General features: G+C 37.0%; 1 protein-coding gene across 19 annotated transcripts in view; it reads left to right on the top strand.

Annotated features, from left to right (window-relative positions):
- EPB41L2 (erythrocyte membrane protein band 4.1 like 2) overlaps positions 1 to 24,893 on the top strand; it is a 283,916-nt gene that overhangs the window by 97,578 nt on the left and 161,445 nt on the right. For 2 of the 19 annotated variants that reach the window (XM_072643327.1, XM_072643316.1), the window contains exon 1: positions 11,300 to 11,444. The exons of 16 other annotated variants lie outside the window; for them this stretch is intronic. Coding sequence is in view for 1 of the 3 variants with exons in the window: in XM_072643312.1 (XP_072499413.1) it covers positions 12,514 to 12,530 (17 nt within the window). In the remaining 2 variants the exon portion in view is untranslated. Of the gene's footprint in view, positions 1 to 11,299; positions 11,445 to 12,460; positions 12,531 to 24,893 lie in introns of those variants that run through there. One more of the 19 variants, XM_072643312.1, reaches the window with a different exon arrangement.

Below are 24,893 nucleotides of genomic sequence, written 5' to 3'. Positions count from 1 at the left end.
ATAACTTCCTTGGTTAGTTTTTTGTCTCTTAAAGCAGCCTACCCAGGAGCCCAATTTTTATTTCCTCATTTAGCTTTAGTTGTAGCATCTAATTTTGGTAGTGCTAGTGTTCTTAAATCTCTTTTGCTTGTGGTATTGTATTATGTTTATATATGTGTTGGCATATGTGGGTATTGTACAATTAGTTTTTTTGTTTGTTTACTAATTCATTAAGATGAGAGACTCCTTACAGGCAGGGTAAATATTCAAAATGCAGACTTTTACAATAGACTCCTAGCAGTGCCACCTTTTGAAGACAAGATTATATAATATTTTTCCTGTAGAGGTGGAAGAAGCAAAGATCACATATGGAGCCATCATGACGTTAGAATGCTGTAACACACAGACATGACAATATTGAAACAACACTGGGCCGTGTGATATAAAGGGCTTTTTTTGATGGCTAAAGGTCTTAGGCATCATATGGTCCTAATAAAATATTTCTGTAATTGAACTGAATTGAATACTTTAGTCTGCTAACCACATGAATATTCCTAAAAATCCTATTTCTATCTTGTCACTTTGTTAAACAGAACCCTTCAGTTCCTGCTTATCATTCACAGGGTCAAGTTCAGTCTTGTTAACCAGACCCATAGTTGAGTTCTTTCATAATTTTCCCTCATTTCACATTTCATCACCTTTAGCCAAATTGGTTTATCATTTCTTTATACACATTTTATCTTTTTTTTTGGCCTCAGTTTTCATGTTGTACTCTTTCTCATTTCGAACACCCTTCCCTTCACATATCTCAGTTTACCTCTTCTTCAAGGCCTTATTCATAACCAGATTCTTCCATTGAGATTCTCTCACCCCTGAAAATCTACCCTGATCTTACCTTTTTGTGAACTATCATAGCACTTCTCAGTTTGCTTATTACACCCTCAGCATTTATTTCTTTGTATTATTCTACTTGGGTGCTCCACTGTATCATGGATGTGAACCTGTGTTCTTCAAGACTGTGCTGGTGAACCATAAACTCTAGCTGCGTCTACCTGCCATGCTGGAAGCTGGAAGTGATGATAAACCAGATGTCATATGTGGACTAGCCTAACTAACTTTAGAGAGAGGAATATTACCAAGTTGCCCAGAATGTGATGAAATTTTCTGACGTCTGACATACTTTGTAACTCTTGGGAGACCATATTCTAATGAGTTATAGGAGACTTGCAAATATTAGTTGTTGGACAATATTCAAGTAGCATTAAAGAACTTATTAAGTCCAGTCCCCTTAATTCAGTTGTCACCTCTAGTTCTATGACATATGATTTGAGACTTTTAAATAACAATAATATTATTTTTAAAAAATGACCATGCTTTCAGTAGGTCAATGTGATCTGATAGCACCAACAGGAGAATTTCTAAAACTGTGTCCTGAAACTAAGGCTGCCAAGTTCATTGTCTAATAAGTGGTAGTTAGCATACTGGATTGTTGATCTTTCCTTGTTGGCATAGAGATTTTATAGTTCAGCCTACCTAATTTTCAGAAAATAGTCCAAGTGGGTCACTCACTAAGTAATTAGTGTGATTTATTTCCTTCTATTGTATTTTTGTTAGAATCAGCTATTGTTGGAAGAAGGGAGGAACTTTATACTTTCACTGAAAGAAGCTTAGTCCGGGAACATTTGAGAACCTGTGATACCAGTGATAAACTGCAACTATCCTGTACTCAGGCTTTACATTTAGAAGTATCAAGACCCAGATTTAGGAAAGATAATTGTGTGTCAAAAGGCATAGTGGAATAAATCAGAGAAGTAGTCATTGGCTTAATATTGACTGTAGAGGTAATATATAAGAATATTTATAGCTATTTCTATAGAAACTCATTCAGAGGCACATCATTTACAACATTTGGAATTAAAGCCTATTGGTACTGGAATACATTTTCTAATTTATAGTGAACTTACTCATAATTTGACTTAATTTTGATTTTAGTTTCTCTTGCTAACTTACAGTGATCTCAAGTTTGGACAAAACTGACTGAATTTATCATGGTTTTATTGATCTAGATTGGATTAATTTAGTGTAACTCAAGAGTTGTTTTTTTTTTTTAAATTAAATTCTTCAAATACAAATATAACTAGTTATTTTTACAACCTGGACAATTTGATTTTAAGAAGGGATTACTGTATTTTAGGACAATTTATATTCGGTTCTTTTAAATGGATCTCATATGCTGTTTTGTATTTTTTCCAAGTTTCATCTGCACTCTTTTACTACTTAGCTATGTTATAGTAACCATGCAACCTGCAAGTTCAGCTTTTTAAATGGAGGCCAGAATTTGGGGAAGGAGAGTATAGGCATCCACAAGGCAGATCCAAGGGATAGATAGGGTGGGGAGGAGAGGAGAGGAGAGGGAGACATGGTTCTTGTTTTAGCCTGCTGGAGGTTTTTATTTAAAGGGGAGAAAAGCTCTTGGAACAGTTAGAGGTGCAGTGGCAGATGTATTACAGCTGTGACCCTTTGGTTTTATTCCAGTGATAGTATTTGTGTGCACTGTCAGGCTGCCTTGAAAGACCCACCCTGGAAGTGATTCAGTTCTGTAAAGAGAGTTTTGTTTTTCTAAGGTTTCATATGTTATCATGTGGTAGTGGTGGTGATCCACAGTCTCTAGTTTCTCAGTTGCCATTTTAATAAGGCACATGTTACATGGGCTGAAAATAGGATATTGATTTATGATTATTGTTTCTGTGTAAAATATATGAACCTGGGCCCCTGGCCAAGTCCTAAGGTATAAACATAGTGAGCTGCACATTCTAGAGCTGAAGGTAATTTCTGAGCTCCTATTATTCTGTTCCTTTATTGATGTTAAGGGTGGTTTTACAGTGCCTGGCACATAGTAGGCACCTAATAAATGTTGATTGATTGATTTTATTAGAATCTAGGTGAAGCTTTTGTGAGATACATCTCATAACATTGCAAATCAAGTAATTAGTGCAGTAAATTGAGTGGTTGAGGAAATTTCATCAACTTGCCTCATCCCAAGTTCAACATTTATGGAAAGAATTTTTCAGTTTAACATTGGATCCCTAAATCTCACAGTTATAAAGATCTTGTGACCCAGCCTGCATCTGAGCAAAATTCTTTCATAACATATTCAAAAAATAGTCATCTAGCCTTTGTTTTAATGCCTCTAACGATGAGGCAAAGTTCCTTACTCCCCAGACTTCCCATTACATTTGTACATCTTTTAATTGTTTAAAAGATTTTAACCCCATGTCAGGCTTGTAACATTTGTTGTAACCTTTGCCTGTTTCCCTACTTCCGTCTTGGGGCCAAGCAGAAGTCTGTTTTCTTTTCCAGTCAAATGAGATAACTGTTTATAAGGTGCTGAGGTACAGTGTCTGGCATATAGTAAATGCTTATTATTGCCTTTCCCCTTCTTCGAGGTGATAGAACTTAAAATGCTTAAAGACAGCTGTCAATGACTCCTCTTCCCTTCTCCAGGATGAACATCCCTGGTACCTCTAATTGATGTGGCATGATCTGTGACCCAAGTCCCAAGAGACTTATGAAAGGGTTGTATTTCTCACTTACTTCTTCCCCCTTACTTGTATTTTCACACTAAAACTGGCATATTGATGGGCATGCCATCTGGAATGAGCACCTGGTTCCTAGTATGCTACTTCATTAGAAAATTAAGGGAGAACTTAGAATGAAAATAAATGAGTGAATAGAGTCATGTGTATTTTGTTGTCCTGGGATACTGACAGAGAAGTAAGGATTAAGTGCAAAGTAATACCAACATTGAAGATTTCGTTTCTTTTCAAGCTTTAGGTTTAGGAAATAAGTTTTCAAAGTCCAGAGCAAAAAGAATTGATTTATGGTCTAGCATTTCTAAGGATTAGAGGTACATCAGAATCTCAAATGTTTCCAGGTAGCCATTAGAATGTGAGCACCTTGCAGGATACTCTTAGAAAAACCTGGGAAGACTTACATGGGCTGAAGCAAAGTGAAATGTACTGTGTACAAAATAACAGCAATATTGTAAAATGATAGCTGTGAATGTCTTAGCTACTCTTAATTAATTCAGTGATCCAAGATAACTCTGAAGGACTTAAAATCAAAAATGCTACCCACCCTATGACAAAGAACTGATAGTGTCTCAGTACAGATTTTGAAGCACATCTTTTTTTACTTTAATTTTACTTGAGTTTTTTTCTTTGGTCTGTTTTCTTTCACACCCTAATGTGGAAATATGTTTTGCATGAATACACATGTATAACCAATATCAAATTGTTTGCCTTCTCAGTGAGGGAGAGAGAATTTGGAACTCAGTTTTAAAAATTAATGTTAAATAATTGTTTTAACATGTAGGGGACAAACAAGATATTATGAATTTGAAAAATGAAAAAACGGGGACAGGGATTGTCTTTTACCTTTTTTGTATGTCCCTGGAATAAATATTTATTGGTTGAACATTGCAGGGACAATAGGTCAAGTAAAGGTAGGGGAGAGGATGAGATAAATATGAAGGGGAGGTAAGACAGGCAAATGGAAGTGAAGAATAAATGTTAATACAGTTTTAACCCTCTCTGCTCCCTATGCAGTATCAAGTAGCTGAACATTGCAGACTCCTGAAGGAACTGTAACTGTCAACAGGCGCTTATTAAGCAAACACTTATTACTATGTGTCAGGAATCGTGCTAAGTATGGGAGATAAAAAGGAAGGTGAAATAGTTCCTCTAAAACCTTGTATTCTAACGGGAGAAAACATAGGTGGTACCTGAGGTAAATTTATTTGGAAAGAAGCAGATGAGTGCGGAAGGAGAGCATGCCAGGGAATATTTCAGTAGTTCAGGTGAGAGGCGATGAGGTCAGAAACAGTAGTGGTGGCTGTGTAAGTTGTAAGGAGACAATGAGAGAGAGGTTGTGAAGGTAGTCTTGATAAGAGTAGTTATGTGAAGCAAGCTAGCATGAGAATTTGTGCTTATTCATCCAAGGAGTATTGATAAATCTGTGCAAATCCTTTAAAGTTGTGGCAAAACACAGCATATTAATGCCATTTTTATTATGGGGGACATAGTTGTACACCCCTTTGCTCATGTTGTATGGGTAAAAAAAAAAACACGGGTCTTTGAATGCTTGTTAGTCTTTGAATTTTAGTCTAGTGAATTTTATACATCTGGTATGGATCATAGGAGTTACAGGATCCAGTTGTTTTAAATAATTGAAGAGAGATGGTGGAATATGTAAACATTTGGAAAGTAAAATGAAGCCATATATTTTTTTGTACATGTCCATTGTGAGAATTTGTTTTGTTTGACTATTCGTACTTATTATAAGAGTTTTGTTTTACTTTCTTTTTCTTTTTTTTTCAAAGAGATGGAAAGTGGGAAGAAGAGGAAATCTTTAATTGAAAACTTATAATTAAGTAAAAGGAAGTATAATGAGCAGCCATTTTGTTCACTAGACTTATACTCTACAGTGTATTCCACTGTATAGTGGCATATTGATCTTAATCATACTTTTTGCCCAAGAACATGTTTTTAAAATGTAGTTTGGTATTGGTAAGCATTTCTAGTCTTTTTTTTTAAATGCAAGGGTTCTTAAATTGGAGTTCTTGAACTTATTTAAAAATGTTTTGTTAACTATTTCAATATAATTGCTTTTCTTTGTAGTCTCATATGTTTTGTTTAATGCATTTAAAAACATTATTCTGAGAAAAGGTCCATAGGTTTCACCAGATTGTCAAAGGAGTCTGACACAAAAAGGTTAAGAACCCCTGCACTAATTCATGGTGGTGTGGAGGTGACCTTGGTTACTCAGAGTCCTTGCCAGTACAACACAGATTTGTCAGGACCTTTCTTCCAAGATGAAGAACGTTCCAGTAAAGTCTTGGTGAGGGACTGTGTGTGTTCTGACCATGAACATGACCCAGGTTTGAAGAAACTCGTGGCTTTGATTTGTCTTGGAAGGCGTCTTTCTATGAAATCACAGATGCCCCATGTACATTGCTGGTCAGTAGACCTAAGTGTTTATAAAGCCCTGTCTTCCCACAATCCCCATGTTTCTTTTCACTCCCTAATGAAAATGAGAGCTCATAAAGTTTTGGAATCCCAATTCTATTATTGTGTAGTAATTTCTAGCTTTATATGATAAAGCATAGATGAGTCTAATAACACAAATACGTGGTGAAAAGCTTAATTTTGCATATGACTCCTGTGCAGCCATGCAGACTTTGAGCCAGGGAGAGATTAGACTGTGGGTCTAAGAAGTGAGCTGTGTGGGTAAAGCAAGGCTTCAAGTAGGAAAGAAAAAGTGATGGATAATCTAGTGCTGTTGTTCTTGAAGTCCTGGCATCTGTTGTCATTAGATATGTCACAGCTTTTCTACTGTGGAGGCTTCGGTTAGGGATGAAAAATAAGCCAGCAGGATTTTTTCTACTTGAAGATTCATAAAATCTTTGGGAAATATTCAGTTGGTTGTGCTGTGAAGTGGTTGGTTGATAAGCGAGGAGGATTAAGATTCTTGGAGCTCCTGACTGAGGACTTTTTTCCCACTGATTCTCTGCTTCTGCTGTTTTTTTTTTTCCTTTCTATAAAATACAGAGGTGTTCTGAGGCAGTCTTTAGTGATATGCCTTAAAATTGTGATGTCGGTGCTTTTTTTCCCTTGTAGAATGGATAATTGGTTTTCAGATGGAGGCTTGATGAATAGAGGTGGGAAGTGTGAAGAGGAGGGAAGACTGAAAGAATCTCTGTCTCCTTAATTTTCCTTTCAGTGTCACTGATGACTTTTGTACTTACTCTAGCATTTTCCCAGCAATGGTCTGTGGGCTGAGAGTGACCTAGCAGATTGCTGCTGCCCCTCATCATCCCCCTTTCCTGTTCATGCCTTGTCTCTGTGTACCATAAAATGGTGGGTGAGTTAGAATGAATCAGAATGAAGAAATGCCAATCCGAAATTTTTCTGGGGCAAAATTGAATTTTTAAAACCCACCTATGACAATGTGATGCCAAATTAAGATCTGTACTGGTCATTTTAATCATATCTGTGAGCCTTGTATGTTCTTTAATAGAGGAAGGAAGTTATTAAATGGGCAGCCAGGTGGCATAATGGATAGAGTTCCAGGCCTCGAGTCAGGAAGATTCATCTTCCTGAGTTCAAATCTGGCCTCCGATAATTACTAGCTGTGTGACCGTGGAAAAGTCACTTAACCCTGTTTGCCTCTGTTTCTTCATTTATAAAATGAGCTGGAGAAGGAAATTGCAAACCACTCCAGTTGTGTTCATTGTTCGTTGCTGAAGAAGACCATGCTGTCAGAGAAATGATGACATGACTTGCACTTGACTTTGTTTTGAGTGAGGGAGGGCTGTGCAGGTCACCAGCCTCACTTCTCCTCCAGAGCCATCAGAATCAAGTGACCAGATATTCATCAGGATGACTGGAGATGACTCAGGATGCACTGGGAGACCTTGGGCTCTTTAGGCCATGGTCTTTGCAGGTACTCACTTAGGGTGAGGTAACACACTTTCATTGAATAGGCCTGTTTAAGAAGTAGCCAGGGCATGGCCCCTTTAATGAGGCCAAGAAAAGGAAAGACATTAGGCTGGGTGGGAAATAGCAACAGTTACTATTGATAATCAGTGTAAAGCTAGTGGGGTTCAGAAGAGCTCTTAGGCAGGGCATGTTTTCTCAGAAAACCCCAAAAGGAGCCGTGAAAGTTGGACATGCCTGAAAAAATGATTAAATGACAACACACCGTGTCAGAGAGAAAGTTAAAAAAAAAAACCCAATAGAGTTTGTAAAGGAGAGTGATAAGATGAGTAAAACAAAATTAAGGAGCAAGAAAAGTACACATGGTAGAGTAATGGAATGCTATCAATAAGTAATTGCTTCAGTGATAAATGTATAGTTACAGTCATTTTGACACAATGTTAATTCTTATAACTGTTATTGAAAGATGTTCTTGCTTTTTATCATTCTGTCCTAAATTTGCCTTCCTTTTTTGCCTGTCACATTCTTTCTCTATGACTTGGTATGTGAGACATCTTTCTTGCTTAAATATACAAACTATTCCGTTTGTGATAAACTTTTGCCTTTTATTCTGTAATTTTGTAAATATCCAGAAAAAATCAGTCCCCCTCCCTTCATTTTTTAAAGTTACAGTTTACTCAGCATGGGCACTTTGCTTGTAGTTTTTGTTTTTTGTTATTTTTTTTTATAAAAAACATTTTAAGAATTACTGGGTATTTTCTCCATAGCAGCCCAGTGAAATAGTCAAAGGTGTATAGGAAGGTTATAAAAAAAGAATGAAGTTATGAAAACTGAAGTCTGCGTCTGGCTTACTGATGTTAAAAATGTAGCAGAGCTTCTTTAAGAAAGAGACAGGAAGACATTCTGCTTTCTGGAGTGTACCAGCAGAAGATTGTATACGATGTTAAATGACAAAACTCCTTATTTCATAAGAGCAAAATGATCTAAGAAGCTATTGAATCCACTCCTTCATTTTACGGAAAAGAAACAGGCTGAGGGAGGTTAAATAACCTGTCCAGGGTCACAGGGCTGTTACATTACTGAGGTAGGATTCAAACTCAGGTCTTTGGGACTTCCAGGTTTAGTGCTGTTATCTGCCCCAACCAACCACTACCTCCTCTCTTGAAATTGACTTTTTTCCTCCCTTTCTCTCCTTTTATTTTTCCCCCCAAGTTTATTAATTTGTTTTCAGTTTTCAGCAGTCATTTCCAGGTTTTTCTGAAGTCTGCCTGTTCATCATTTCTTAAAGCACAATAGTATTCCATTATATTCATATACCACAACTTGTTCAGCCATTCCCCAGTTGATGGGCATTCCATCGATTTCCAGTTCTTGGTCACCATAAAAAGAGCTGCTATAAATATTTTTGTACATGTGTGTCCTTTTCCCATTTTTATGATCTCTTTGGGATACAGCCCTAGAAGCCATATTACTGGGTCAAAGGGTATGCATATTCTTATAGCCCTTTGGGCATAGTTCCAAATTATTCTCCAGAATGGTTGGATCAGCTCAGAGCTCCACCAACAATGAATTAGTGTTCCAACTTTCCCACATCTTCTCCAACATTTATCCTTTTCCTGTTTTGTCATTTTGGCCAATCTGATAGGTGTGATGTGGTACCTCCGAGTTGTTTTGATTTGCATCTCTCTAATCAATAGTGATTTAGAACATTTTTTCATGTGACTATAGATATCTTTAATTTCTTCCTCTGAAAACTACCTCTTCATATCCTTTGACCATTTATCAATTGAGGAATGACTTATATTCTTGTAAATTTGACTCAGTTCTCTCTACATTTTAGAAATGAGCCTTTATCACAGACACTAGTTGTAAAAATTCTTTCCCAGTTTTCTGCTTCCCTCCTAATCTTGGTTGCTTTGGCTTTGTTTGTAAAGAAACTTTTCAATTTCATGTAATCAGTTATCCATTTTACATTTCATGTGTTCTCTATCTCTTGTTTGGTCATGAATTCTTCCATTTCCCATAAATCTGACAAACTACTCCTTGCTTCCATAGTTCATGTATAGTATCAGCCTTTATTCCTAGATTATGTACCCATTTGGACTTTATTCAGATATATGGTGTCAGCCATTGGTCTATGCAGTTTTCCCAGCAATTTTTGTCAAACAGTGAGTTTTTAACTCAGAAGCTGAGATCCTTGGGTTATCAGACAGTATGCTCTGTAGTCATTGACTGCTGTGTCCTGTGTACCTAACCTATTCCACTGAGCTATCCCTGTATTTCTTGGCCAGTACTAAGTGGTTTTGATGATTGCTGCTTTATAACACAATTTAAGATGTAGTATGGCTACACCACCTTCCCTAGCGTTTCTTTTCACTAATTCCCTTGATATTCTGGACCTTTTGTTCTTCTGGATGAATTTTGATATTATTTTTTCTAGGTCTGTAAAATAATTCTTTTCTCTCCTTTTAATGGCAGTAATTTTCTTTGGTCAGAAAGTTACAATCACATATGTACTTTTATTCAAATAGTCTGGGTTAGTGTTAGTTGATAGTAGTGGATGGCATGTGTCATTATTTGCTTTTGATTTTTTATGTGTCTGTTTATGTATATATGTGTGATATATGAAGAGAGATGACTTAGATTTTTTACATAATGACAGATCTTTGCTGTATAAAACTGACTCTTATGTAACCTAATGTAAAAGTATTATTTTTACAGTAAGATGATTGATACGTATGTAGCAGCTAAAAACCATTATTTAAGTTAGAGGTTGAAATTGTTTGGACATCCAGGTATTGTCCTTGTCTGCATGGCACCCACTGTGGTGTTAAATAGTCTCATGTGATGGCATAGTAGTAAGCTAAGTGACAATTGGCCATGGAATTTTAGCATAAGACCTTTGAGATTATCTAGTTGGAACACTTTTATTTTGCAGATGAGGAAACTGAGACCAAGACAAGAGAAGCAGGTCACACAGCAAACTAATGGCAGAGCCAAAACTTGAACTTTGGATTCTTGACTCACAGTTCAGTGTGCTTTACATGGCGAAAGCCCAGTGGCCATGGTACTTGTACCCCCTGCCAGATGGTGAAATGCCTTTGATTGTCATCCTCCAGAGGCAGTGTGCCTTTCTGGGAGAAGTGAATGTGAGCCCAGGGGAAGAAATGTCTTAACAATACACTGGTGGTGGTGGTGGTGGGAGTTTGCCCTAGACTTGTGAAAACCAACAAGGGTGATTTCCTGTGGCTTTAAAGCATTTTTTCCTGCAAAAATGAACCATTTAATGACTAAAACCCCCCAATTATTGGTCTGCTGTCTTGCATACCACAGAAGTAATCACAACTTGGATTTTAAATATCTTTAAAAAACATCAAAGTGGCAGGAAATTGATTCATTTCCATTGTAAAAAAAAAAAACTACCATTGTGTATGTGTTATAGGGTACATGGATAGATGAAGTCCATTATTAGTGGAGAGTAAGGGTGTGAAAGATGACTGGATGGTACCTTGTTTATACATACTCTTTTCATGGCTATTAAGCAGGGTAGATTTAAGGAGCCAGAACAACCCTCCCCCTTCAAAAAAAAGGAATAATAAAGAAAGCTGAATTCCCCCCAACCCCAAAACAAACAAGAAAAAATTCCCTACTGTAGTAGAATACATTACCCTTGAAAGAGGATAAAGTTGTCCCATTCCATCTGCCTTTATTTTAGCTAATAAAACTGATAACAGGAAAAGAGTGTTCTTTTAGACCCATGTGAATTTCCTTGCTGAGGAATGAAATGAATTGGAAGCAAGCTGGGGTTTTCCACTGAGCATGCCCTTCTCCAGCAGTGTCAGGGTTTGGGTGGGGTCTGTCGAGTTCATTAAGCTTTTCAGAGACTGCTGGATTTCCATCGGGTTGCCACAGTCCTCTAATAACAGGGAACAGCAGACAACTGACTTGATGTGCAAAAATAAAAACTACGTATGTATCTTTGAAGGGGAAATGTTTTAGGAAATTACTTTTGGAGGGCCTTCCTTTAGGAAGGAAGTTTGTTATGAGAATTTGAATCAATACCCAGAAGGCTTTATAATATTGTTTTTAGCCAGGGTAGATCAGAAGGGGGTGCGTATTGTTTGATGAGGGAGTTGGCAAACATCTCGGTGCTGTAGGTCTGTTTGAACAGCATATATTATGTTTTACCATTCTTTCAGAAGCCAAACTTGTTTCATGCCACCTGTTTGTGTGTGGATACAGATGGTGAATTTTTACTAAGTTGACTTTTGTTATAGTGATCTTCTGAAGTTTGATGAACAGTATATGAATGGGAAAACCCACCTGTTTATTTGTTTGTTTGCTATTTTACAGTTGATTTTGTCATGGATATCATGTCATATTAAAAATACAGTACTTGCTGACCTCAACAGGTTTATTAAACTTGCGCTGCCTTGCAGAATATTTCTCCTTTTTCTTTGCTTTGGATGGAAGGGGTGGGGAACCCACAGTCACCAAACTGGACTCTAATTGTCTAAGAACACCAGACTCATTCAGCTTGCAATTTGGTATATTAGCGACAGTTATCAGCAATATCATCCTGGATGTTATATGGTTGGGCATTTGTCACTAAGTAAGTTGCAAATGGTAAAATACTGATATTTATCCTTGCCCTTTTACTGTCATTGCTGAACTACTAGTCTACTCTTGACAGTGAAGAAATATGAATGCAACATCTTTTGTTCAAGTTTGGTCATCGGGACCTAAGAAAGTTAGCTTGATTTTTGGAGCTGCTGTCTGTATTTTATTTACAAATTCCATCTGTATGACAGCCAATACTGTCATAGAGCCGTGCTTTGATTGTTGCCTTCTTACCAAGACTGAAAACGCAGCTCTTGCCATGTGCATATGTATATACGGTCACTACCTGGGTTATTGTTTATTGTTGTCATGGTAGGGATTTCTCCTTTACCACCGAAGTAATTTGTTATTTCTTCTGTGTATAGGAGGGAGGTTGAAGTCTTCCACATTTTCGTCTGTCGATTGCCTATGCACTGGAATGAATAACTCTCTGGGGTAGGGATTTTTAAAAATGATATCATCTCTGCTGACTGCAAAGCCAGCCAAAAAAAGGTCTCTTGTTAGAATTCATATTCTGTGAACATGTGGTAACTGTGAGTTACTTTGCCAACCAGTAATGTGTAATGTAGGACTGAGGACATGATAAAGAGGATAGAAAGCTTGAGTTCTCTTCATTTCTAGTTTCACTTGAGCCCTGAAAAGGTGAAGTCCTTATCGTGTGATATCCTTCACCTTCCACAAACCAAAAGTATTTCAAGCTTCACAACTTCACCTTAAGAAAGATTATATTTTACTTTTCTGAAGTGTCAGCTAAGCCCCACATACCATCATTAGAAGGAAGTTCCCTTGGCTATTCTAGTTACTTGAAGGTATTCAAGGTGGCTAAAGAAGGTGGCTTAACCTGCCCCTCAAAAGATAATACAGTAGTAGTTTTAAATTTCATTTTGGGGAGCAAAATGAGGATGGAGACTGACCCTTGGACCTTCCAAATGAGATATGTGTAATTTCTTTACAGTTATGGTGTTAACTTTCCTGGCCTGGGAAAATTACTGTTATCATTTTCAGACTTTGGAAGAAGGTAGCAGTAGCACTCTTGTGGCACCATCTGCTGACTGACCAATGGAGTGGCATTAATATAGGAATCAGTTCACCTCGAGGCAGCAAGATACAAGTTAAATTTGTATATTAATCTGGAACAAAGGTTTTTTTCCCTTATATCATGAACCTCTTTTGTCCTAAGAACCCCTCCTCACAATAATGTTTTAAAGTGTATGAAATAAAATAAAATAAAATACATGGGATTATAAAGGAAACTGGTTATATTGACATAAAGGTGCTATTTTCCCTACCCAAGCTCAAGAACTCTCTGAAATCTAACCACAGACCCCGAGTGATCTTTGTATCCTGATTTGGAAGAAGTAGTGTTCTTTGGCTGTGAACCCTAGTAGACTTTTATTATTATGTATCTCATTGAAACCCTTGGAAGAGAATTGGCAAAGATGGTCAAGTTTCAAAAGTGAATTATGTTTTATTGATGTTACTGAGGCATTAATGCCCATTCAGGCTAGAGCTCCTGAGCTTACGTAGGAGAGCATTTGGAAGCTGGAGATCTGTTGAGCTCTGTCCTGCTTGGCAGACTTGTCATAGTGTGGGAAGTTGATTGGCTCTGACATCCTTTTGTCATATGACTGCTTAAATTGTTGACTCTGCAGCCAGTAACTTATCCTATGCAGTTAACCTTGATGGATTTGTTGGGTGTTTGGAGAGGACCTTGTTAGCTGCTACCAATGTTTATTGACTGTAGTATTTTAGATCTGAATTCACATTGACAAAACATGCTACATTTTCAATTATTATTAGCATGTTGCCATCTGAGTGAATGGATATTTCTTACACTAAAGTCCTACTCTCAGACCTCATAGTGTTGTGTTGATTCTGTGTTCCCAAAGGCTATGCTGGTAGATCTCAGGTTCTGCCAAGAAATCAGCTAAAAAACACTCTAAGAGCATGAGCCCAGAGGCGGCCTTTGTCTGTGTCAGCAACCAGGCTAAGGTAGGAGATGGCTTATCTCTGGCTTGGCTGTTGGAGGATGGATATTTGTACCAAGTCACTGATGCTGGGCAAGTTACTTGTTCTCTCTTTATTTTGAGTTTCCTCATCTATAAGATGAGGGGGTTAGACAGTAAATTCTAAGGCCCCTTTCAATTCTAAATCTATTATTTTGTGATACTATGATATTAGTTGTGATCTTCATCAGTTTAAGGAGTGCTCATACAGATGGAGCCAGTGATGTTTGAGTATGTTTTAAATACTGTAAGCAAGCTGGTGTACTTATTTGTGTTTGTACGTGCCCCAGATCCCTATGTAACTTCCCTAATTTGTTTTATTTTGGAAGGTAAAATATAATATGAATGACTTTCAAATCTATTCAGTTCTCAAAGTTAATTTTTAAATATGTAATTGGCTGGTAGGTCAGCTAAGTGGTACTAAACTGGTACTCCAGGTAGTAGAATGAGGAAGATCTGAGTTCAGATTCTATCACAAGACACTCACTGTGTAACCCTAGGCAAGTCACTTAACTCTGTTTGCCTTAGTTTCCTTATGAAAATGGCAAACCACTCCAGTATCTTTGCCATGAAAACCTCAAATGAGGTCATGAAGATTTGGACATGACTGAAACAACTGAACAACAACAGAAATTGGCTGCTACTTTTATTTGTTCATTAATTCATTTATTTATACATACATTCTAGAATTTATTAACTCTTCCTCCCCTTCCACCTCTTCTTCCTTTCTATTAAACAATTAAAAGCAAAAAATGAAAACAAAAACGAAACCTTGTAACAGATAGGAATAGTCCAACAAAATTGATTCTCACACTGGATAGGTCTCAAAATTCATTTCTCATTCCATATTTTAAGTTCATCCCCTTTTTGGAAGGATGTGAGTGGTGTGTTTCATCTTTAATCATTTGGACTCATGATTTATCGTTGTCTCACTTTACTATGCCAATTTCCTCAGAAATAGTCCATTTTGTCATTTCCAGTAGAGCCGTAATATTCCATTAGATTTGTCCGTTATAGTCTGTTTGTTCCCCAACAGGTGGTTCCTCCCTTATTTTCCAAGTTTTGAGGCCTACCAAAAGAGCTACTGTAAATCTTTTTGTATGCATATAGATCCCTTTCCTCTTCGACATATTGGTCTAGTCTTGATATTGCTGGGTCAGAGGGTATGCAGGTTTAGAACTTTTGGGTCATAGTTCCAAATTGCTTCCTAGAAAGGCCATGCCAGTTCACAGTCCTCTACTCGTGCAAGTTGAATAGGTTGAAGCTTCTCCCTGAAAGAGAGAGCCATTTAAAAATATCATGGAACATTGTATTCTGAAAAGAATTGAAGTGATGAATAATACATAGACTCTTGTTATAATCTCAAAAGAAAGCCAGGAAGGTGTCCCTCAACACATTGGATGAATCCCCTGTGATAGACTTAAAGTGGGATATGTATAGCAGTTGCCCAGCATGGATAGGTTGTGTTACGTATCGTTGGGGAAAGTATCTGCACCAGAGAGAGCACAGATTCAGTTAAGTAGTGGTTATTTAAAGACAGTGCTCTTGTTAGTACTGTTAATTATAGTTGTATACCCTTTCTACTCCTCTACCCCCAAACTGTTATTCCCCTTAGCTGGGCATTTCAAACTCTTCCACAGTATTGACTTCCGCATTTCTAGTTATATTTCATACTACTCCCCTTCATGAACTCTTATGAACTCCTTGCAAATCTTCAAACTCAGTACTCCATTTCCCCCTTAAATATATTCACATAAGCAGTTTTCTGTGACCAGAATAAACTCCTTCCTCATCCATGTCTCTCAAAATCCTCATCCTTCTCCAGCACTCAAATTGGGTGCTACCTCCTCTGTAAAACTTCCTATTCCCTCTTCACTTCCAGTAGTTAATGTTGTCTCCTAATTTTCCTTTTATTAGATTTAGTTGTATACATATTATCTTATTTCAGTAGAACATAATCTGCTAAAGTGCATCATTTTTCATTTTGATTTTGTTCCCATTACCTAAAATGGTACCTTGCTTATGTTGTTAAAGTTGTTTTTAGTTGTATCCAGCCCTTTGGGACCTCATTTGGAAGATAAGTTCTTCTGACTGCCAGGCCCAGCATTCTATCCACTGAACCGTCTAGTTGCCCCACCTTACACATAGGAGGTGCTTAATAAATGTTTTTGAAATTTGTTGAATTTCTCCCAAATAATTCTTTTAAAAGTAGGGTATTAGTGGATATATGTAAAGAATCAGGGAAAAATACATTTTTGTTTAGTTCTAATAATTAGCCTATTTTGATCCAGTGCATGTTTATTGTTGGTAAGGGTCTGCTTGATGAGTTGATTATACATGTCCCTGGAAGTAGTCTAGTAAGCTTCATACAAAAATATTTTTATAGTCTCTCTTCCAATAAAGTAATGAATAATGTGACCAGAATAATTGCCCCTGAAGTCATTAGAGCAATCATCTAAAAATGACATTTCTTGATAAACCAAGGAATTAGAGAGTTATATATGACTTTCTAATGGTAGTAAGTAGCTTGTTTGCTCCTAAAATTCGCCAAATGAAGCAAGCATTTATTAAGTTCCTGCTATGGACAGGGCACTGTGCTAAGCCAGGAAGATACCTAGTTAAGATACAGTATGTAGTCTCAGGAAGCTTATTGTCACATGTACACACCTCTAATACTCGTCCGAATGTGCTTAGGATAACTACACAGTGCTGAGAGAACAGAGCTTTTCCTTTCTTCACTTCAGGGAAATGGAGCAGATGTGATTTAGGGGAGAGGTAAGGACAGGAAGTGTGATGATATCTGTTCTTCCAGGGACAACTTTTGTTCCCTATTTCCTCTCCCCTAATGATTGAGAAGGAGGAAGCTGCTGACTAGTATCTATGTGTGTGTGTATTTTTTTCTCTCTTCCCATTCCCCCCTCCAATATTGCTCAAGAATATTAACAGCCTGACTCTTAGCCTTCCAAATCATAAATAGAAGTAATTTCCTTAGCCTGCTTTTATGTGGGTCAGTAATAATGAGGAGTGGACACTTGCTCTTTTCTCCATAATTGGTGGAAAAGGGAGAAAGAAAAAAAACCTGCCAAGAATTCTTAGCATATTGGAGGCACTAAGGAAAGATGAAATCTCTTCTTGAGGGGAGGGCTGTCTGATTGTCTCATCTCTCATTCTACAGCAGACTTACTACTGTTCATTCCACCGCAGAACCCCCCTGGGTCAGTCTTTCCCAATTGATGGTGGGGCAGGTATTGTCAGGTTATTTTTCATAAAGCTTTATCATTTATAGTCTGACAGAAATCCATTTCCTTGAAGAGATAGAGACAGTCTTAAATCATCATACAGTAGAAATTCAGTTTCATTTCATACCTTTCCTACTTAGTGACTGAATTGGATTAGACTGAACAATTCAGTCAGGTTCATTTTTGGGGTTCATCTTTGCCCCCAAAATTATGTGGTAGGGTATAGAAGTAACATTTCAGTTATTCATGGGGCATATTTTGTTCTTAATTTTCTGTTTACATATTCTTTCTCTCCATTAAGAATATAAGACACTGGAGGACAGGGACTCTTTACACATTATTCCCCTTATACTGTATGGTCTAAATAGCCATTTGCTGTTTGTCCCCAACAACATTCCATCTGTCATCTCTATGCCTTTGCACAGGCAGCCCCCAATGCCAGAAATTCTATCTTCAGCTTTTCCTCTTAGGATAATCCCTAGTTTCCTGCTATATGTGATCTTTTTTTATCTCTGTAGCTACCAGTGTAGTTCTCTTGAAATCACCTCATTTAATTTGAGATCATTTTAGATATGCTTCTATATTGTTACTGTCCCCACTCATGGAGTTGAATGTTTTGAAGTCAGGTCCTGTATTCCCAGCACTTAGCACAGTGTCTGGCACATAATACAATCCATGAATACTTGTGAAATTCAGTTGAATTAAAATTGTCTCCAGTATTCTGACAGCAGTTGTGATTGGCCATGGATACAGTCTTTATAAGTTCTAATTTGTTGGTCAACTGATGGCATGTTTCTTATACCTGTTCACGTAAAATACTTATCTCGACACTGAGATAACCTTGAGTCAGAAGTATATCATTAAAAAAGAGTTTAACTTGGAGACACTTTTAAAATCTGGTATCATATTGACAATTAAATCCCAGATCATGTACTTGAATTCAGCCTGAGGGTTGGAGTGACTCACAGTGAATAAGGTTATATGGAAATCAGATTGCAAACTAATGGTATTATTGCAAACATTCTGTTTAAGCAGTTTCTGTTGGGGGAGACAAAAAGTGTAGGCAATGCAGGTTCTTGCCCTCACATAACATCTACATTTCTTGTTGAATGTTAGTAAATGTTAACTACTCAGAACATGGTGGGTATGATATACAAAAACCACAGTGTCAATCAATGCCTGTGGAGACTAGTGGACTTTAACTCTGATCTGTGGCTGAATGAACATGGGCACTCTCACTGTGACCATCTGGCTCACAAATGTTAAAGTAGCCTTGAAATTGGAACTGAGGGTGAGGAAATAGTTTGTCTATTAACTATTCTGGTGAAAAATTTAGCTGTTGTTATTAAATTCTGTAAATATACATATGGATTTACAAGGAAATGTGTTTTTCATGAGTACACATGTATAACCTATGTCAAAGTGCTTGCCCTTGCAATGAGTTAGGGATAGACGAGAGAATTTGGAACTCAATATTTGAAACAAAAGAATGTTAAAATTATTTTTATGTGTAATTGGGGGGAAAATAAAATACTAAACTTAAGAAACAAAACAAAAAAAATACACTTCATTACCCTTATTCATGTATTTCTCATTGCCAGAGTGAGAAGCAGGATGTATGGGTTAACAAGTATCAAATGCCTACTCTGTGTTAGGCAGTGGTAGGAACTGGTCATACAAAGACAAATGGAGAATGTTTGCTGTCAGGGAGCTTACATCCTACTGTTTGTTGTCCACATTGTTGCTATTCAGTAACAGTGTCCGTGATTGGAATGATTGCTGCTTGCCTGATATCTCTGATTCACGTGTGATAAAGAGTCTTTCTCCATGATTCAGCCAGATTTGTGCCGTACCTTGCTTGGTATAGTTATATTTTCTAGTCATCATACTTGATACAGCATGAAAATATTTTTAAGCAGATATGATTCTTAGTTGATGTATCTTAAATTAGATCCTTTTGAAAGTAAGTACTCCACCCTAAATGGGAAGAAAAGGACCCCTCATGTGGCTGAACATTGAGTAGTTTTGTTTTCTTTTGAGATGGTGGGATGTAGAATTTAAAGTTCTTTTAATAAACATTAACTGGAGGTGTTAGATTTTTCTTTTTCAACTCAGAGAACGTGAATGTGTGGAAAAAATGACAAGTTTTCAAGACCTTGGTATTTAAAGACAGGTGTGCATGGGCATATAGCCAGGCAGATGACTAATGATTACATGTGAGTTTCCCCCATAAGCTTCATTATGCTTATGGCTTCTTTTTCATTACTTTATACAGATTATGCATAGAGACTAATATAACTATGCTCTAAAGTTAATTTGATCCTCTTTGGATTTCTATTTGCCACAAAAGTGTGACTTACAAAATAAATGTGAGAAATATGTTGAAATAATTTTTAAAAATTGAAGTGTCAATGTAGTATTTTTCTGAAAGATAATTCTCCAGTAGATAGAGTGCTGGGCCTTGAGTTAGGCCTGAGTTCAGATCTGGCCTCAGACATTTACTAGTTGTATGACCCTGGGCAAGTCATTTAATTCAGTTAGCCTTAGTTTCCTCCTGTATAAATTGAGATGGAGAAGGAAGTGGCAAACTGCTCTAGTATCTTTGCCAAGAAAGCCCCAAATGGATTATGGAAAGTCAGAACCAACTGAAATGTCTGAACAATAAAAGATAACTTTTACAGGATCACTATCTTGATCCAGTTTTCTTATTTTTAAAAGCTGTGTAATGACTATATAAAGTTAGATGGAGTAGGAACCACTAAAGTATTTTGGGAGTATACCCATTTGTCAGTTATCTATGAGGAGCTCAATAGCCACAGCAATAATAATAATAACTAACTTTTATAGAGTACCTACTATGTGCCAGGCATTGTACTCTAAGTGCTTTACAATTATCACCTCTTTGGATTCTCACAACCACATGGGAGTTAGAGCCTGTTATTATCCCCATTTTACAGATGTGGAAACTGAGGCAAACAGAATGACTTGCCCAGGGTCACACAGCTAACAAGTGTCTGAGGACGTATTTGAACTCAGGTTTTCCTGACTCCAGTTCTAGTGCTTTGTCTGCTATGCCATGTAGTTTCTCCTAGGCTATTTGATAATAAATTGATGTAGTAATATAAATTTGTATATTGGAACTATATCTACACATATACACATATGTATATGCATATAAACACAGAGACACACGTATGCACGCAGATGCATACACTGCTAACATGTAGGCTAGCTGCCCTGGTAGTCTAAATTATTAAGCCTTCCACATTCATTTGGAGTGGGGAGTCTCTAATTTCTTGACCCATCACAATATTTCGTAGAAAATCCTCAAAACATACTATAAATAATTGACTTGCAAAGAGCTGGGAAGCTTTCTGACTTCTTCCTTCTCAGAACTCCCTTGTTCTTCATCCAGTTGCTAACAAACTCTTTCAAAGATAGACCAGAATTGCTACTTGAACTAGGCTTTTGGTTTTGGTATCTTGCTTTTTTACCCTTTGCTTGGTTTGTAGGTTTGAATTTAGAAGGCCTCAATTTTAGGATGCACAGGAATCAAAATGGTTAGAGTAGGGACTCTGGTTTGTGGATTTGTTTTTGCCTGACTTTGTATCCTTAGGGCTTAGAACGATGCCTGGCATATAAAAAACACTTAATAAATGCTTGTTAACTTGATAACTTCATCTTTTCTGTTCAATTAAACCAGTAGATTTTAAACGACTCTCTTGCAATATGTGTTGGATAATCAGAGCTGACTAAAGATGTGCTACTATTCCTTAATTCAACTCAGTCTTCTCTTTTGCGCCGGACTCTTATTTATTTTATTCTTAGAGTAGAAAGGAACCTTAGAGGTAACAAGTACATGAAACTTGATATGCCCTTGGGAGGGCCGGGTGGGAACATTACATCACTTTTAATTCTATGAAAATTTGACTTTAAGCAGAATAACAATACAGGGGATTGTGTCATACAAGCAGAGCTGAGCAGAGTGGAGACACTGTAGGAAGCTTGAAGACTTTACACCAGTTTTCTGGGTATATAGGATATTGTAGATGGATGGGTGGTTGGACCTGGAGTCAGACACTTACTTCTTATGTTCGCTTGGGCAGGTCACTTCAACTCTGTTTGCCTCAGTTCCCTCATCTGTTAAATGGAAGCAATAATAACACCTCCTTTCCAGGGTTATCTTGAGGATCAGATGAGATAATGTATGTAAAGTGCTTAGCACAGGGTCTGGCTTTTGGCAGGTGTTATATAAATACTTACTCTCTTCTTCCTCTCTTCTTCCCCCTCCACAGAGCAGAATGACAAGGTTTGGTGGAATATGGCAATCATTTCATCTTAAAGCCTTTATTTATGTGGTAAATCTCTAAATTTGAGGGTGCTGTCATTTTACCCTGCCCTATCTAAAGCTAGCTCATTGATTATATGATAGTGTAAAGAGGACTGGACTGAGAATCTCATCCCTGTTCTGCTACTAACCTGAGTTAGCAACCTGTTGTGTAATCTGAGACAAGTCACTAAATTCAATTTCACAAACATTTGATAAATGCTTCCTTTGCACTGACCAACCTCCTATGCCTGGGATGCACTCCTTTCTTGTTTTCCACTTCAGAGAATCTCTTCTCTCAAGGAACGGCTCAAGCACCATTTTTTACATTATTGGTTCTCAAAGGGTAGTGGGTAGTCCATGGCCCAAAACCACCAAGTCAAGATTATTTTTCTTAATAATATTGACATCTGCCCATTAAAATACTCCTCCCTTTTCCAATTACTGTATACATTTGTGTGAGGCTGGATTTTCTTTATATATTTAAGCCAAAACAACATATCTTAACAGATTGACTGTGGAAGTAAATATGAGAATCCAGCTACCTTTTTATTAAGACATACATTAAAGAGATTTGCAAAAATATCTAAAACAGTATTCTCACCAAATTTTTGTTTTTGAAAGTATGTTTTTATTTAAAATGTGTATTTTCTATAATGGACTTATTAAAATGAATTAATACAAAACATTTAATAAATTTAACAGCTTTAATTTATACTATGGTAAATACCAGTATATATATATAGCCCATATAAACAGAAACTCTGGGGTTCTCAATAACTTTAAAAGTATAAAGGGGTCCTGAGACCAAAAAGTTGGGAAATTATTGTTGTATATAAATCCTTTCCCCATCCATTGCCTCTCTCCAACTGCCAGTGCCCTCCCTCCCAAACCATCTTGTATTTATCTGCTTTGCATTCATTTATATTTATTCTTGATATACTTATGTATATCCTTATTGTGTCTCATTAGAATGTGAGGTCCTTCCCAGTAGGGGATTGTTTTCATTGTGTTTATATTTCTAGGGCTTACTACAGTGCCCTTGCATATAGCACGTCCTTAAGAGAGAATGTTTGTTGATGGATGAATGAAGGAATTTATTAAGTTCCTACTATAATGCCAACCACTATCCTAGGGATGGATATAAAAAAGAACACAGGTCCTATTCTCAATGAGTTCATACTCCCTAACTAGGGGAGACAGTATATGGAGGAAAGATTGGTAGTAGGACAAATGGAAAGACCCAGAAGTCCAAGAAGTTCTTGGTCAGTATATCAGGATATCTGTCCTACAGCAGCAGCTCACCATCATTGGGAAAGGGGACCTGCTGGTCAGAGATTCTTGTTTTCCTCCTGCAAGGTAGAGATGAGGATTCTTTAACCAGGTAGGGAAGGAAAAGGGGATGACACCTTGTTAAGAAGGTTGAAGCTGTAGAGGCAGGAAAGGAGAAGTTGAGTCAACCTGTTAGCTATTGGTTCTCCAGGTGACCTAAATGGGGTCAGAGATTGATTGATTGATTCTTCTGAGTAGGGATGCAAAAATGCAGTAGCACAGTTCCTGCCCTTTAAGAGTTCCACTCACCTTGGAAAGGGCAAAAGAAATAAGTATGAAAATAACTGAATGAGAAGGTAAATCATTTACATATAGAAAAATTCTACGGTGATATAAGAAGCTAAAGGAGAGAGACCATCTTTGTAGTTGATTATTGGGGTTGGATTCATTGGGAAACCCAATTTGGGCCTGTAAAAATTGGGAGTTGTTTTTGATTGTTTATAGTATCCCTTCCAAATCTAAGATTAAATGCCCAAATGATCATGGTTTGCTAGGATTCTTACATAAAATGGAAGCTTAGCTAGCAGCCTAGTCCTTTGCCCATACAGGGACTTTATAAATAACCTCATTTTCCACCCTCTACTTACCCCTATCCTCACTTCCCCTTTGATGATTTCAAGACTTCTAGAAATTCACAAGTTTTTCCCTTCCCCCAAATATTGGGAATTCGTGGTTGGAAATATTTTAGTATATGGGGTTTTTGGGGGGAGGAGAGTGATCATGGTTGTATTAACATTCTGTTTTTTAATCAGTGGCTGATTTACCCCTCTCTCCCCAAAAAAACTAATTAGTATTTGGACATAGTGAAGTTGATAACTTGGTAATTAACCTCTCTTTTGAAAAAGAATGGTTTCATATTACAAAGCTGCCCACCTAACCAGTACTGTTATTTTATTAATGGAAACTTCTGCATGACTGACGGTTAAGTGATGCATGCTTTTTCTCATGGTACTGTTACAATAATGAAAACTTTTATAAGCACAGATGAAGCATGCTAATGTGCTGATTATGTCGAAACCACATGATCTCCTAATGAGCTCGCTGTTAATCTCCAGTCTTCTTTTAGCTGATGATAATAAGGCAAATGGAAACACAGAAAATATTTTACTTAATATATAGCTCTATAAATAATAGATTTTAAGGAAAAGTAATTAGAGATTAGTGGAGGCGGGGAGTCCTAAAATTAGTAGAAATTTGAAGATATTTCTCTTTCTAGCCTGGCTATTCATGCCTTGGACAAATCACTTAATTATATAGGCTTCAGTACTCTCATCTGGAAAGGGGGAGAGGATGTGGTAGATGAGATGATTGCTAAGATTATGTAAAATGGTAGGATTCTGTGGTCCTAGGTGAAGCAACTGACAGTATTGCAATTATTTAGAATTATAGTTTTTTGAGAAAAATGTAATTAACAATTAGGTTTAAAAATCCTGTGCAAAAAAAAGGCATCCTATCATATTGTGTAACCTTTATTACGTGGTAGTGTAGGAACTATGAAGATAGTTACTTAGCTTTGACCTTTTTAACTGCTTTAAGAATTTGCTCCCTAACATTAATAGAATGAGATTCAGCGGTTCAGGTGAAAATGCTCAAAATGGCAATATTTTTTCATTTTTGTATGTTTATATTTCATTAGGTCATTGATTTATAAACATTTGGTAGTGATTTGAAGATGAATTTAACTGAAGTTGCTTGGTACAGTTTTACCTTCTAATAAAACAGAGCTATTTGGTAATGGCTTGTTTTAAAATTAACATCTGGCTCAACCAGTTGTAGGTCTCCAATCCGTTAGGTCATAAATGCTAAGGCTGAATAAGATCTCTTCACGTTATTTTTCTTGAAATGTGATCATAATCTGAAAAGCTAATTTTTTTTTGTCCCTATTATGTTAGAT

Source organism: Notamacropus eugenii, chromosome 2 (assembly GCF_028372415.1).
Source record: "Notamacropus eugenii isolate mMacEug1 chromosome 2, mMacEug1.pri_v2, whole genome shotgun sequence".
Classification (NCBI taxonomy): domain Eukaryota; kingdom Metazoa; phylum Chordata; class Mammalia; order Diprotodontia; family Macropodidae; genus Notamacropus; species Notamacropus eugenii.
Note: the sequence above shows the minus strand (reverse complement) of the source record. Positions and strands in the feature narration are given on the sequence as shown.